Source organism: Notothenia coriiceps, unplaced genomic scaffold, assembly GCF_000735185.1.
Source record: "Notothenia coriiceps isolate Sejong01 unplaced genomic scaffold, NC01 NC01_scaffold00036399, whole genome shotgun sequence".
NCBI classification, from domain to species: domain Eukaryota; kingdom Metazoa; phylum Chordata; class Actinopteri; order Perciformes; family Nototheniidae; genus Notothenia; species Notothenia coriiceps.
This window is the reverse complement of record NW_011369100.1, coordinates 677091-693712: the sequence shown is the minus strand read 5'-3', so window position 1 is coordinate 693712 and position 16622 is coordinate 677091. Positions and strand designations below refer to the sequence as shown.

Here is a 16622-nt window from a genome sequence, read left to right as displayed (position 1 = left end):
AAAAATTGTTTTTCATTCTCATAGTCCTTAAAAGTTTCTTTCATGTTTCCTGGAGCTCATCGTTAGTGACCATCATCTTCTTCGTTACCCCTTCTCCCCCCGATTGTTCAGTTTGGCAGTCCGCCCCAGGTGGAGTGGTGGTTGCTCTAAACGTGTTCCCGAAAGTAATTCAAATGTGCCTATGGGAACCTCGAGTGCAGCAGATCTGCTCCTAGCCTTCCCCAAATCTGTACTCCAACGTCATTCATTAAGTTCCTTTGAACTCAAGGCTTGTTTTTTCCCCTCACATAGGCATTATAATCTGTGAAACCTTAAAGAGACTTTCCAAATCATGTCCAATCAGATTAATTCACTGTATGTGTCAATGTGTAATCACTTTTAAAGACAATCAAGAGAAACAGGAAGCACATAAGGGACATTTTAATTGTCATGGCAAAGGTTCTGAGAACTGAAGTCAATGTGATATTCCAGCCTTTTCCTTTTAATAAAATTGTCGAAATATCTAAAATCCCTATGGGGTTTTTATGGAGTATTGTTGGGGTATTGTAGAATGATCTGTTATTTAAAAATTGCAAACTATTGTTGCAAGAGGCTGCAACTTGATCAAATGTAAAAATGGGTCTGAATACTTTCCAAAAAAAAGTTATTTGCATCACTGCACATACTCAGTGGTGGGTGCCCTATTGTGATTGGTATATATAATTGGGCTGTTGTTAAAAATAGATTGGGTGATTTTGTCCTGCTACTTATTTTGTCCTGTCCCCTCCCACTTGTTTGGCACGTTTGATGTACAATCGTCCCTTTTTATCACAAGTACTCTTTCTATTTTTATATATTGCTCATTATGTGATGTCTTAGCGTATGGCGTCCTAAAAAAAGTAATTTGCTTAGTGCCAGACATTCCATACGTGGCTTTTTGTTTCATCACAGTTTATTTTCAAAATCTTTGTTTGTATCTACACAATGTTGACAGACACATGATCAGTTTAATTTGTGGGATGGTCTGGAGGAAAATGTATTTTGTTGATATAATCCCAGATTTGGCCAAGACCATAAGCTTCTACATTCGAAGCAAAGAGCATTTCACACTTTATCTCCAAACAGGATTACACAATGCTATGCTATCATCCAGCAGCATGGCTCCCTTTATTTCCTGAGCCAATTCAGGAACTCCCAAGTCATCCATCTGCTTAATGCAAGGCTTTTAACCCTATTGTGAGGTACTGTAATAAAGGAAATGAACAGCTGTTCACGTCACACATCCTGCATGTTTATCCGATGCACCTTAGTGCCATACCATCAGCCTTATTGCATATCTACTTTTGAGACAGTGGTGACGTAAATACTTTTCAATTAACAACCATCCCTTTTTCCATTCCTCTGTGCTGTGGACACACTGCACAGTCTTTAATGAATGTTAACAGTGAGGACTCCCAGGTGACCTGCTGCGGCAGTGGAGTGATAATGAAAAGGGCGGATACTTATCAGAGCTACAGGTTCCCCCATTAATATTATTCACTCAGTGGAGAATCACTTGCCAGCAAGCAAAGCAGGCTCACTGCGGCGTAGAGAGAATGAAGATACAGAACTGAACATGTTGACTCTTTGAACCTGGAGATGAGAGGCGAGCTCACACCTGCATGGGACTCCGGGAACACCACCTTTTGGGAGGAGTACTCTGACATTGCCTTTGTAGTTGCCAACAGCTTGATCCTGTTGATCACCTGTGCCGTGGGGATTGCAGCAAATCTTTTTGTCATACTGGCAGTTTATCAACAAAAATCCCTGCAAAATGTGAACAATGCACTGGTGGTGAACCTCGCAGTCATAGACCTCCTGAGATGTGTGATTGACTGCCCCATTCTCCTAACCATAGTCATCACTGTGAACCACAGAGGACACGTACACCGGTTAATCTGTGATACACAAGTGGCCTCTTTCTCTTTCAGCTGCTGCATCCAACTGTTGACTCTGGCCAGTATCAGCGCAGAGCGGTACCAGGCCATCGCCCGACCCTTCACCACCACTCAGAGGCGAAGACGGATTATGGTTTTGATTCCTCTAATGTGGACCTTGGCTATTCTGGTTGCTGCCTTTTCTCTGATACTCATGAAGGACTCTCCGGTGCATGAAAGATGCACAGGACTATCAATGGAAACATCATCCAGCTATGACACCTTTGGACTTTACATGTTGTTCCCACTGTGGACAGCTTGCATTAGTGTTATCATTGGATTCTACACAAGCATATTTCTCCTTGTGAGAACACACAATCGCAAAATATTTGACAAAGGTTCTTTTCCTCTTTCAAAGAAAGACAAAACAGAAGATGAGCAGAAGAAAGAAGAAACCGCAGCAGTGGAAAATGGACACGGAAAATCTGAGCAAAACCTGAGCAAAAGTGTTGCTGGGGAGAAACTACCGGCTGAACAAAATGTTTCTAACAAAGATTCTGCGGATGCTATACTGGCCTTGACAAAAGCTCCACAATGTGTATCACTTGGTTCAGAGATTAAAAAGGAATTAAAAAACACATTAGTGATATCTGACTTGGAAACAGAAACACTTCATCCCCCTGCATTGCAGGTTGCAGAGCAGTCTGAGACGAAGCCTTTTAAAGCAGAGCAGCCCAATCCCTGTGGCACAGAATTTGAGGCGAAACTATCAAATGGAGATGCTGCTGCTAGTGTTAAGAGCTCAACCACAAAGCCACAGAAGGTGTCAAGCAATTTCAACACAGAAAAGCAGTCCAAAGAAAGAGTGAACATCGACGAAGAGCCCTCTGAAAGGAAAGAAGCCAGCCCCCATGTTCACTCGTCTGCACAGTTAGAAAATCCCGAACCCACTTCTGTTTTACTGATTGAACCAAAACAAGATAAGAGCAACAATGGAGGGGAAACGCTGAATGTTTCTACAGCAGATCAGGGGTCTTCATTGCCCCCCGGCTCAAGTAATGTCCCAGAAGCAGAAGCTACTAAACAAGATGTGGAAGGTGCAGTTTGCATGATGCCTTCCAAAGCAAGTAGAGAGAGAGCAAGCAAAAAGAAGGAGAGCAAAATGGCAAAGCGGGCTGGCTACATCATTGTAACCTTCCTCTTGTTCTGGCTACCACTGATCATCACTATCCTGATTAATTGTGTTGTCCACGGAAACAAAAACCCACAGGTACGTATTTGTTTGGTAAGGGTTGAACTTCTACTGTCTTGTAAAAGGTTTTAGTTTGTAGTGGGTGAAAGAATAACTGTGCTTTATACTAAAATGTGTATTCGGGCCTCTCACAGTTTCCAGGCTCTATTTAAGAATGTCATGATTGTGCACACTATGTGTTTATATAGATGTATATGCTGCAGTAATATATCCAGACTTTGAATGTAAAGGGGCTGCTTCGGCATACAATATATGATATACACATCTGACACGTATTCAGAGCCCAAGGTTTAAACGCTTTATTCTTTAGATTGATAGAATTACTCCAAGTTGTATCTGTTCTCAAACACTTCATTTCCTGTGATTTTTCAGGTGAAAGCCATTCAGGAAGTGGAGATCCTGTCAGTGTCTGTCACCTGCATCACATCACTGAGTAACCCAATCATATATGCAGCAGTGAACCCTCAGTTTAGGACGGAGTTTTATAGGTTGAAAACAAAATGTGTGTCCAGATTCACTAAGAAGTGATAATATTTCCACTTCTGACTACTTTTCTTTAGACCAAATTCAATATACAGTATGTAACTGAATACTATAATGGTTTCTCTAGTCATTGTTCACATAGTAACAAAGTTAAACCAGACGTCAAAGTGTGAATTTTAATTTGGGTATAGGAGGTTTTATTATTTGATATGCCGCTGTGTTATCTTAGATTTTATGCTGCCTGACTTCACAGCGGTTATTTAACACGGCAGAGCGGAGACGCTGCATGCTGGGAGAAACAGCCTGGTCCTACGCAGCGGGCTCAGCAGGGGGCCGCAGCGGAGGCCTCTGTCAAACAATCACTGAGGCCCGCCTGTCTGTCTCCAGAGACCCTGCAGCAGAGCCCCACCACTGGGACAGTCAGGCCCTCACATGTCCTCCAGCAGCACCTAATTATTATCCCATCCTATTATTATTAGCTCTTTGAGTAATCAGGCAAAACATGATGAAATCCACCTAAGTGCACTCTATTAAAAACAAAAGACATGGGTCATTTAATGGGTTTTTCAGTAGAGCTACAGTATTTATTCTATCCACTGCACCAAATGCACAATGTGTGATTATTTATCCCTTTTTCCTCACCCATGACAAGATTTTCATTTCATTAAAAGCAAAGAATTTACATCATAACATACCAGGCTCATTGTGTTTCCTTTCATTAATCTCATTTTTACTGACAAACCTCCGACAAGAAGACATACTTTTAATAAAACAGAACTCTGCAATGACAGCATGCAAATCCTTAATTCAACCAGTTAACAGACAGAAATAGTATGGCAACAACTGTCAACTAAATCTAGAAATAAGAGAAGCCAACTTCAAATGCATTTGATAAATTCTAACTGAGATATTTACAATATGAAAAATGTACAAAATGGTCCTTTAACACAGTGAAATCTACCAAGTCTCGCTGATTATAATGAATATTAGAATTTAAGAGCAACTCAGTGGAATTGATGTCCAACACTCTTTCATATGGTTTAAGTCAACATTAGGGTTAGTATTAGTTAAGTGTTGCGGAGAACATTAACTTATGTCCCTACCTTGTGACCTAACTAATACTGTATGTACCCTGTATACTTCGCAATATCAATTGTTAATTAATGACAATGGCTTTCACATAGATCCATATCAGAATGTCAAATATGTAAGTTAACACAGATTCTGTCATTTTCACTTGCATTTGCACATTTCACAAACATGTCATGATGCGAAGCATATTTTACTCATCAAGCGATGACACCAACCAGTTAATGAGTCAGTTAATGAATATTCACAACAGTTATCCATTCCAGTGGATGCATGTTTTCTGAATTTACAACAGTGACTATTGGAAAGCAGTTAATTGAGGGATTTCAAAATGATCTATTTAAGTGGGTGGTGAGTGAATGTTTCTTCTGTGTAAGTATTCGGATTTAATATTCACAAAGATGGCCCTTGGTTAATGAATATGTGTGCTTTGTCATCAGAGGCCATGATGAATGACCTTGTAACGTCTGCCTCTCCTCCTTTGAACCAGAAGACAACAATTACAACTACATTACATATTCAAAAATAAAGTTTTCTCAGTATTTTTAGGCAACAACGATAACCACGCAGTCCAAACACTCCCGTTGCTCTGCTGTGCTTAATGGAGCAAGATCTGCTGGTTCGCTCATATATCCAAGGCAGCCGTCCACATCATTGTAATACCATGCAGAGTTTGACATCAGATGAGATCACTACTTCAAAAAACCCAGATTTCTGCTAATCTTATAATCCCTCTAGATTATGGCAGGTTGATGCTCGGTGGTCCCTCTCCTCAGCATCTGGTGCTTCTTGAGACCAGTTTGCTGATCAGATAAGCATGACATCTACAAGGCAGATACTCGGACAATGTTGCTCTGAGAGTATGTGGAGGTGGTGGTGGAGCCGTGCCCGTCCGATGAGGTCACCACCGGGGCAGATAGGCTGACCATGGAAGGAGTGATGTAAGATTTGTCACATTTCAAGGGCGCAGTCCCATCGAGTTTGGCATTCAGACTGGAGCGGCTGTAAAACAGACACAGGATGGAAGCAGGTGAGAGCTCTGTCCATGTGAATGTATTACACAAAGCCTGCATTACACAGAGTTCTTTATTATTTTACATTTTCAGTATAAAAGCCACGATTCAGAAATACCCGTGAATACATAAAGGAGCCTTGTCTCATGTTGTCTCATGTTGCTCATCAACCATATCTATGTTTTCAGGGTAGATTTCTGCTTTTGTCCGAGATTAAAGAGGCTAGAGAAATTGCTATATGAAAGCTCTTTTACATGTGGTCCATCTTGTACCAAAACATGTTAGAATCCTCCAATTAAATGTGTTTTCAGATGCATGATAAATACATCCTCATTTGTTGTCTGTACTGTCGTGTTGCACGTGCAATTAGGATTCACAGAAGAAGATAACCTGTGATGACAGGCAAACCAATGAAAAATCATTCTCAGCTATGTATGTGGTATCTTTCACACCAAGATTAATGGGTGTCATTTCACCCAATTAATTAAATAACAGGGTTTCTCACAGTCAGAATGAAAGATTTTACAGCATTTCTATTAAATATTCATCTCTAATAATTCTGCTGTATAATAAAGGTTGTCTGGATTTCATTTACTGCAGTTTACAGCATCAAATGCACCAGCGACACCGAATACAGTGTCCTAGTTGCAATGGATAATCCAAAGAACAAGCTGTTCTACAGTTTTCACAGAAAGAGGGTCTATTTCTTTGTAGTAGTTTCACTGAAAACTGCAATTCCTGTGGATTAGGGAAGCTGTCTCTGGAGGGACATGTTGCTGTTTTTCTATCTATCTTTGAGCAACACAAACTCAATCGCATTCAGTTCCAATGTGCTGGTTTGTAAGCAGATTTCTCAAAGATAGATTTATTTAGACCATGGAGAATAAAACTGTCTGAAGATATATACCAGTAGAGGTAGCGGTATGTAAAATGAAAAGGCGTTAACATATCTTGTGTGAATTTGCGCTTTAAGACTATCACATGCAATGTAAATGTCCGTACCCAACATGTCAAAAAATCCTTAATTAGCCGTCCAAAGAAATCCATGTATCTCCAAAATAAGATATAGAACAACCGTGTTTGATGATTCATAAAAATGCATTTTTTTAATATAATGAATCCACAAAAGATGCCTCAGTTTAGCCATAAAATCCATAAAAACGAAATAAAGAGATGCCTGATTTCCACAGGAAAGCAACAGTATGTTTTCCTTCCTTATACTATCTTATTATATATATACCTGTATGAATAAATGTGTCAGTTGATCTTCCAGCAAGGAATCAATAAAGTGTATCTTGTCTTATAATATGATGCCGTTTGCATGTGTGTGTGAATCAAACAGAGGATACTACCTGTTGACCATCGGCCTCTCTCTGATCTGGATGGTGCTGAGCTCCTGGTTGTTTGTGCTGGGCAGGCTGAAGCTGTTCTTCTTCCTGTGGCGTCGTGAGCAGCACGAGCTGAGGCCGTGTGGAGACGAGGACAGCGAGGACGCACAGGACCCCGACTTGTTCATCACAGAGATCTCCATGCAGTTGGCCTGAAACGTCTGCTCGTCCACAAACTCGTGGTTCTGTAGAGGAAAATGGCGGAACATTTTGGATTCAATGTTGCTTATTAATCACTCTATTACATCGATGATTGGCTCTCTAATAATGGGTAAAGACTAAACAGACTGAACAGAATCCACAGTAAAATGGTTTAATAATTTGAAAATGAGTCATCACGGGAATAGAAATATATTGGCACAGATGTCCGCATTAAGTGCCATCTGTGAAAACATTCACAACTGTTATCCCTGTGACAAATGAGAATGACTTGAAGGTCAGGCTCCAAATGTGTTTCCGGCGCAGCCAGCAGGTGGCAGCGGAGCACCGCAGGATCTGATGCCACGCTTTGAATCACAGCTCCTTTCTTATACCTTCCCTCTGTCAGTCCTGCCATCTATAATGCACGCCATGATGGGCCTAATGTAAACATGTGCGCTGCCATCTGAATGGCAAGAAGCCTTTTTGGAGCTTTTCCCGGACGACAAGCAAGCCTTTCACTACGGAGAGGATCATACAGTGTAATGAGGGAGACTGATTTACTGCCTGTCCATGGCTTTAGAGCTGCAAGTGTGAAAATCATGTCACAGCCAAGCATTATGGGCGCTCTTACATCTGTAAATTATACATTGTGTAAAATGAGGTGTGCTTGTTTGTTTGAGAGCCGCGTAATGTTTCTGGTTGGCTGAGTCATGTTATCTTTAGCATGTTGCTGGCGAGGGGACTCAACATCTCCCTTCCCCATTTACAGCTATTTTTAACGCGTGCTGCATATAATATAGAATGTAGAGTTTGTGCATGGATGAAACAGCTCACGTTGTTTCTATTTGCAACACACTGTAGCTGGACCGCACTGCTGCATGATACAGCACAGACAGAGGTGATGCAACATTACATCAAATAAGCTTATTTTTTTACCGTGAGTTATTTTAAACTGTCTCAAATCTGTTACCAAGATAGTAAGACTGATCGATAAGTGAGTGTGTGTTTTTCAACTGAAAAAGAAAAGAAAATAGAATTTACCGTGGTCTTCTCCAGGCAGTGCAGCAGGTGATTATGCTGGGTCTCAAAAGGAGGGCTGGCGGCCTTTGCCACCAGGGCTTTTCCTGCCTCCTTGCAGGCCTTGGAACATACAAAGTGAGAGAAACAACAGTGTAGATGAGCAGGTTCACACTCTGCACAGAAACAGTGTCGGGCAACAGCTCAGTGATGTAGTGGAGAGTACACAAAGCACTGAGGGTTGAAATGCTGATCTGTAGCACGGCAGCCTGCATAGAGCGAGTGGCTGACTATAACATGTTTCACTGATAGAATTAGTTTTGCCATTACGCTGATTTGGTGAGAAGGACCAGAAATGTCAAATTAGAGCTCATTTCAGTGCAACAGCAGTGGCACACCTAGACACAGATCGGACAGATTGCACCAAACACGTCACAGATTCTGGACCACAACAACACCGCACACGTGGATGAAGCTCTGCACGGCTCTGGGATGGAAGGTATGTTGTGTTAGTTTGCATTACAACCTGGATGCTCTAGAAATAACACACAGAACACACAGCAGATCAGAGACAGAGTTTAGAGGAGATGCAGGAGAGCAGACAGCCTCCCTAGACCCACTGTCCAGTAAGCCTTGAGTTTCCCTCCTTCCCCTCCAAACCCTGTTGGACAGACATGCAGAGCTTGTCATGAGTCAGTGTGACTGTAATGGCCGTGCTCTGCCAGAAGGCAACTGCGCCTGCCTGGCCCTCCTGCTGTATGGATAGAGAGAGTGTCGAGGAAGCATGTCGATGCCGCAGCTGAGAGGTGTGATGTAAGAGACGATCACACTGAAGCGCTGGAATGACAGCAGCATGNACAATCGATGTTAGGTTCTTTGACGGATACAAATGTGACCCGCTCTATCGGCAAATCCACGTTTATTTTGAAATGAGCCGTTGCGACTTCCGACTGATTTCGATAGAGCGGGTCACATTTGTATCCGTCAAAGAACCTAACATCGATTGTCGTAGTGCATTTGTAAAACACCAAACAGAAACCATGTGTCNTTTTTGTACTCCAAATATTAAGCGAAATATGTCACATTATATAATGACTGTCACCGAGTCATCATTTTGAGAAAAAGGCCTTCAAAGTTTTCTCTTCTCAGAGAAGAGAAAACTTTGAAGGCCTTTTTCTCAAAATGATGACTCGGTGACAGTCATTATATAATGTGACATATTTCGCTTAATATTTGGAGTACAAAAACAATCCTGATATCATTAGAAAGCTAGGAATATCCTCTTTCCAGCAGTGTATACAACTCAAAATGTGTCTTCGGGTCAATGCGACTGATTTCGATAGAGCAGGTCACAAATGTCTGTCCAAGAGCAGTTAGTTTGCCTTAGAGATCAAATCATAAACTTAGATTGTAATAATGCAGAACAATTAATGAATATGCCAAGGAAAAACTGACAGTGTTGAAAGATGGAAAAGCCTTAACGGGGAAAAGAAGCAGTTAATTATTATTTTTTACATACTCATCCTTCTCAACAACAGGTATTCAATTTCCTACACATAAAAACTTATGTTGGTCCTCTCCACCACAAATCCATTATTCCGTCCACTATGTTTGACCTGAACAGAGAATGCATTTATCCTTCCTGTATCCTACTGCATCCATAATGTGGAAATGTTTCCTAAAGAAATGCATACTCTATGGTTTGTGTGTACATAATGCTACTACTGTCCTGGCCAACCTGCTGGACTCCTGCATTGTGTCTCTCGGCACCTGATGCTAACCCAGACGGAAGGAAAAGTGGAGCTGTACAGGTAAGTATTTTCTTTATCTTGTGGTGAAGGATATTTGTTAATGTTTTCTTCACCTGGGGACTTGTGGAGAGGAAACCCTTTTAAAACGGAGCAGTCTGGGCGTTACTCATTTCATTTTCTTTTGCAATGAAATATGTTCTTGCTTTTGAGTTGATCAGCATTTTCAAATTAAGAATACATCACTTTTTTTTATTTAAAAAAAAAAACCCCAACAACAGTTTTACTTCAGCAGAAAAAAATCTTATCAGTGACACACTAACCATACTTTAGTCATACCACACAGTATTATCTAAACATCTGTCTAAACATCTGTCTGTGGTGGAAACTTGAAAGGCGTTATCTAACCTCATCAGAAAGAAAAATGCTGTATAACCCGCATGGTGTCTTGAAATAAAAGTGTAATGTTTTGAATTTCAGACATTATCTGTGCTGGCATATCATTAACAAGACACTGCAAAATGATTTTATCATCATCACTAGTGTTTGCATGTTTATAAGCATTCCCTTGTTAAAAAAAATATTTAGATATAAAATCATATTTATTTCAAAGTTGTTACATTACATGCCCAGTAGGTGGCACAGTCACCCACGTCTTGAAAATGTGAATGGTACTATAGGAAGTTGTATAGGATACAAAGACCAGAGTGTTATAACAAATATGCAATAAATCCTACCTTCATGACATGATCATTTGTCCAACACTTTTATATAAAAATAATAGGCTAATAAAGAAACGCCTGTGTATAAAGCAAAAACAATTTACAAATTGTTAACAAACAAACAAATTATCCCAAAAATGATCTAAGAGCTCAAACCTAACAATTCTCACTGAATGAGGTTTTCATCGGACCGTTTGGACATGTTTCTTCACACTTTACAAAAACAGCTGTCTCAAGTTGAACTCTAAACAAGCTATAGGAACATTGTAATTCACACTATTTAAGAGGGTAGATGGGGTTGTTCTTTATTGACTCAGTCAGAGGCTGCATGTTGTTGGTGTTATTGCAAGTATTAACTGCTGAGAAAGTAGGGAAACACTCAGCATGATGAGGTATCTGCAGTCAGCACATTTACGTAGGAGTTGTAAAATATGGGTCCAGGTGCGGCACATATTTTCACATGAATGAATTCCCACACCTGGTCCGAGTTTATAAACCGTGAGCTGGAACAAAGCATTTGACCCAGTGTTACTGCTGCTTAAAGGGAACTATTTGAAATAGTTGATACCATGCAAATGTTTATTTATATGATTTAATTTGAATATTAGCTTGACCAAACACTGCTTGTCTTCAGATGCAGAGGCATGTACTGTTCATTCATGAGTATTAGACTACAATTGTTAAGTATTTGTTTTAAATGTTTTAGAGGGGTGTTGATTTTACTTTACTGCCACTTAAGAAGCCATATTGTATTTCAATATACTTCAGGTCTCTCTACAATTCTTAACACCTCTAAAACTCATCATTACTATTTATTATTACCTTATTGCATCTTGTAAAAGGCAATCTAAAGTCTTATTGTGACCTAAGGACAAGAGAGGTTCTTTGCATTTTGAAGTGTAATTATCCTGAAGCTGCATGCTCCATTGCTTTGGTGAGAAGCGTTAAGCAGAAACGATCTTCAGGATCTCTGGTCAAGAGAGAGGTGCTGATGCACGGAACTGGTTTTCTAACAGTTTCTGATGTCTTCCTACAGTAGGTCCAGTGTTGGGGCTGTAGTGAGCACAACCAAATAAAAGCCCTTGAGTGGTGAGTGTGGGAGATAGCATTTAGGCAGCAGCAGCATACATTACTGGTCACTGCACAGACGTGCTCCCATATGTTCTCCTGAGTGAGAGAACGTTGTGCTTTCTTGATAAAGAGTAACAGATATGGGCCACAGGCAGCGGGGGGAGGGGTCTCACGGTGGAGGCACAGTGGGCTGACAGCATGGCAGATAATATCTGGGCTCTTTTGGTGGATTTTCCTTATTTTCTCCGTCAAATGATTCCCTGCTGCTAACCTGTATTCCTTCACCTTTCTTTACCCTTTGCTCATTCTAACCCAGTATGATAATCTCTGCAATGTGGCACACACAATGGAGGGGTTGTTGCACATTTGGCAATCTGAGGGTGTTTCAAAACACTCACCTCAGATGCTCTGACCAAAGCCCTCAGTCTGTCCACAAATCCACGACTAAATGCTTTGGTGATGTGGTTTTTGCTGCCCCAAATCTATGGATTGTTTGTCCTCCTGCCATTTGAATTGTTCAGTTCTCATTCATAACACTCCGTTCGATGTCTCACTATGGGATGCGCCTCATCGCGGAGCAAACAGAAGCATCAATCTCATTTACGCCAATTCTGATTGGCGGGTGATCTCAACGTCATCGTCAGGGAATCCACCCCCTATAAGTAGCTTGCGCCACGACGCATGCGTCATTCAAACACCTCTTCTCGCTTCAGAGCACATCTCTTATCGGCTGCCGCGCAGCTTAACTGTCCACAGACGGAACCAAGCTATCCTAGCTAAATTCGGTCGACGGACGCTCGCGAGCTACCCTTAGATATTCTTCGAAGAGAAGATTGTAGGTACTAACACACCAGTTAGTACCACATTCAACCTCACCTTTTTTTCCTTTTCTCCGGAAATCGAGAGGTAAGGTTTTGACTTCAAGCTAGCTGCACACCACGCCGCTAGCTTTTCTCCCTCGCTATCGATACCACGACGGCGAGGACGTTTTCTTCTATTCTCATACCAGAGAAGAAAAGAATTAAGGGCTATTAACACACCAGTTAATACCCCTTTCGGAAATAAATCTACGCCGTCGCTTTTCTCCGGACTAAGGACGAGTTGTTTGATTTTTTTCCCCGGCAACTTTCCTGCTGAGAGTGGGCCGCCTCTCTCCCTCACACCAGAGGAGCCGGGAACTCAGTTGCAAGGCTCTGTGGCTGTGGGTTCAAGATCTCGGACACAGACACACACCAGGTCTGCTCGTCCTGCCTCGGGCTGGAACACGCCCAGGAGGTTGTCGATAACCCCGGCTCGTGCGGGCATTGCTCCCGCATGTCCCGAAAGAGCCTCCGCCGATGGCTAAAAACTAGCCTGGCGAGATGGGACCTCCTCACGTACTCTGATGCGCTGGATGGCTATCAGGACACGAGGACGTCCCCCGCAAAGATTGAACCCCGCACTGTGTCGGTCTGGGGTCCATCAACGGAGGCAGCTGCAGAACCGGAGTCCCACCCTGTATCAGGCTGGTACTCGGTAGCGGCTAGGGACGTGAGAGTGGGACCCCACGCTATACCAAGCTGGGCCCCCCGGCTGGACCCAACCATGGCCACACTCACGATAGACACCCCGGCGTCAGAAGACGTGGAGAACGAAGAGGATACCTCTGAGTTCCTGCTCTCTGACTCGGATGAGCAGGAGGAAAGTCTCTTCACACCATCAGCTCCAGCTGACATGCCGGGAGCGATGGCTGCTCTGCCGGACGATAGCACACCAGCTTCGCCCTGTCTGAGCGTGGACCTGCAGGCCGTGTGCCAACGTGCTGCATCCAGGCTAGACATCTCATGGCCCGAGATGGCCAAGGAGACCTCTAGGTCCCGCTACGAGGGGAAAAATGTGCCCCAAGCAGCGAGGAGAAAGAGGCAACTCCTGCCGGTTTTTCCAGAGTTGCTGGATGAGGTGTCGGTCTCCTGGAGAGACCGTCCCTACAGTAACAAGGCCCCAATCCAGGGTGCCTCCTCCCTGGACTGTGACGGTATGGAGAGGCTCGGCCTGCTCCGCATATCGCCAATGGAACCGCTGGTGGCAGCTCACCTCCTCCCGAGGATGGCGTCTGCACCGAGCAGGAACCCCACGCTGCCGGTGAAGGCGGACCGACTGCAGTCCACGCTGGCGGATCGAGCCTAGAAGGCCACAGCGTTGTCCGCCAGGGCCCTCAACATCTCCTCGCTGCTAACTGCCTACCAGGCAGAGCTCTGCGGGGATCTGGCGAGCGGGTCTGGGCCAGCCATATGGGATGAGATCGCAGCGGTAACGGACATTTGCCTCCGGGTACAACGCTGCGCGGTCCAGGCCACGGGCAAGATCATGGGCATAATGGTGGTGCAGGAGAGAGCCAGGTGGCTCGACCTGACCAACCTCCCAGACCGGGAAAAGGAGGATGTGATTGACATGCCTATCGTTCCCGAGGGCATTTTCGGCTCTGCTCTGGTCTCACTACAGCGGAGACGGGAGTCGAAAAGGAGAGAAGACGAGGCCCTCCACCTCTGTCTTCCTCGGAGGGTCCAGCCGCCACCTACGACGGTCTCACGGCAGCCCCCGGCCCGAAATGCCCCTCACCCTGCTCGGTTTATGATACCGAGGCAGCTGAGGCAGCAGCCCGACCCGAGTCCCCAGCCCAGGCAGGAGACGGGGGCGAGCTGGCCGAGCAGATCTCTGGTTCCGGCAGCAGCCACGCAGGCGCGACCGACCCAGATCCTCAGCCACCCGACGGGAAGGAAGAAGCGAGCAACCTGACGGCCTCCTCTTCTCCCCTCTGTGACAGAGCTGCGTTCTCCAGCTCCAGATGTGTTCCTGCCTCGAGAGATGCCTCAACGCCATCCTCAAGTGCACAAATACACATGTCTGTCAAATATTGTTGTGTTATTTTCTGTATAAACCATTTCCGCTGACGCATCCAGGCTAAAACTGAGGGCGCAGCTCAAAAAAATGAAAGAAAAAACAATAAAAAGCAATAAAACCAATAAAGTCCGCCTATTGTTCCCCTTTTGAGAGCATCTACGGCATCTCTCAAAAGGCGGACATTAGAACGGGTCTGTGAAGGCACCTTCGCTACGCGCATGCGTAGTGGCGACAGGGTTTTAAAGCCACCGCCACTGAGCGCATGCGCAGTGGCGTCAGGGGTTTTGAAGCCGCCTTCGTCACGTGCAGATGCAGTGACGACTGGGGCTGTGGAGCCTCCACTGTCACGTGCAAATGCAGTGTCAGCTGGGGCTCTGAAGCCACCACTATCAAGTGCAAGCGCGGTGGCGGCTGGTGCTATGAAGCCTCTACTATCACGTGCAAAACGCAGTGGCGGCTGGTACTGTGAAGCCTCCACCATGCATCGCAGGACGGCTGAGGTTTTAAAAACCCACCTACCACACGCATGCGCAATGTCGTGGGCCCCATTGTCCCGAAATAAGGACACTACGGCTCAGACACTAAGGGTTAGGAAAGATGATCATGTCATCTTGCTGACTCTAAGAGAAATCCCCAGAGAGTTCACAATGTCACAACCTCTTTCGGACCAAGGTTTTAGCCAACTATAGTACCTATTTCTAATCTTGGTTCCTCTCTAAATATTCTTGATGAAAGCAGTCGCATAACTAGCGGTTTGTTGATTTCTATATTAAAACTTTATTGTTTTTTGAAAGATTTCAGCTGGCTTTTGTATTATCTTCCTATACTTTATAGCATCAGAGACTCTGAATTGTCTTATAATGTATCTATCTATATACTCGTCTTGATCTAATGGATGTCTTCTTATTCTTGTCTTTGCTCGATCTTAGTGCTGTCATGTATACTTATTCGCTCTCTATGTTATATTCCTATTGGGCAAAGACTTTATATATGTGGTCTCTATGGCATATATATGTGGAATCTGCTAGCTTGTTATGTTTCCTTTATCTATCTGATACTGTCCTCAGTTTTGTACGTGTCAGTACGGATTGATCCCAGTCTAAACCTTATAAGTACCCATTGTGTTAGTCATATGTTCTCATGCTTGGACCTGTTTTTTTCTACTTTTTTATATATGCTTTTTCCTGTTAGTCATAATATATATATGTAAATCTGTTTCTGTAAATCTCATTGTTATTCGGTATGAACTCTTATATCTTTAATTATCATATGTCTATAGCTCTGATGAATATTATTTCTATCTAAATATTCAATTGACTGCCCAAGACTAAAAACTGTGGTATACCTTTACATTTTTTTGATGTTTATACATCGTACCAAAATTCTGTAATGTTTACTTGTCTTTGGCGCGAAGAATCTAACGAATACAAATTATCTAAAGATATATTAACTATGGATGCATTAATTTGCCTCGTCGTGAGACTGTATAGGAATCTTGGTGTTATATTTGATCAGTATTTATCTTTAACACTCCACTAAAATCAATTCATGAGGACCGCCTATCGCATCTACGTTAACATTGCAAAAATCAATGCATACTTGCCTCAAAACTATGCAGAGAAACTAGCCGATGATTTTGTTATTACTTCAATGCTGAGTTTTTATTTGTATACTCTTGATATCGAGTTGTGGTTTGTACCAAGATCGAGTCAAGTCGCCTGCAGTGATGCAAATAGCTGTCGAGCTCGTGTACTAACCAGAGTTAGGAAAAGGGACTCACGTTATTTATCCTCTATTCTGGCTGCTTCTGTACCACTGGTCCTCTCTATAGGAACACCGGATAGTGATTTATAAATTCTTCTTCTCGCCTACAAAGCCCTTATATGGGCAGTTCTATTCTTACCTTTATAAGTATTCTTATTA

At 43.1% G+C, this 16622-nt stretch overlaps 2 protein-coding genes across 2 annotated transcripts; one reads left to right on the top strand and one right to left on the bottom strand.

Moving 5' to 3' along the window:
- Nucleotides 1-1617: 1617 nt before the first annotated feature.
- LOC104963729 (5-hydroxytryptamine receptor 2B-like) lies at nucleotides 1618-3675 on the top strand. Its single transcript, XM_010792370.1, has 3 exons — nucleotides 1618-2049; nucleotides 2587-3165; nucleotides 3520-3675. The coding sequence occupies exons 1-3, from the start codon at nucleotides 1618-1620 to the stop codon at nucleotides 3673-3675; spliced, it is 1167 nt and encodes a 388-aa protein (XP_010790672.1).
- LOC104963705 (potassium voltage-gated channel subfamily D member 2-like) lies at nucleotides 3432-9128 on the bottom strand. Its single transcript, XM_010792326.1, has 3 exons — nucleotides 8303-9128; nucleotides 7085-7305; nucleotides 3432-5721 (listed from the first exon to the last, which is right to left on the bottom strand). The coding sequence occupies exons 2-3, from the start codon at nucleotides 7261-7263 to the stop codon at nucleotides 5544-5546; spliced, it is 357 nt and encodes a 118-aa protein (XP_010790628.1). The 5' UTR covers nucleotides 7264-7305; nucleotides 8303-9128; the 3' UTR covers nucleotides 3432-5543.
- Between the last annotated feature and the right edge of the window lie 7494 nt (nucleotides 9129-16622).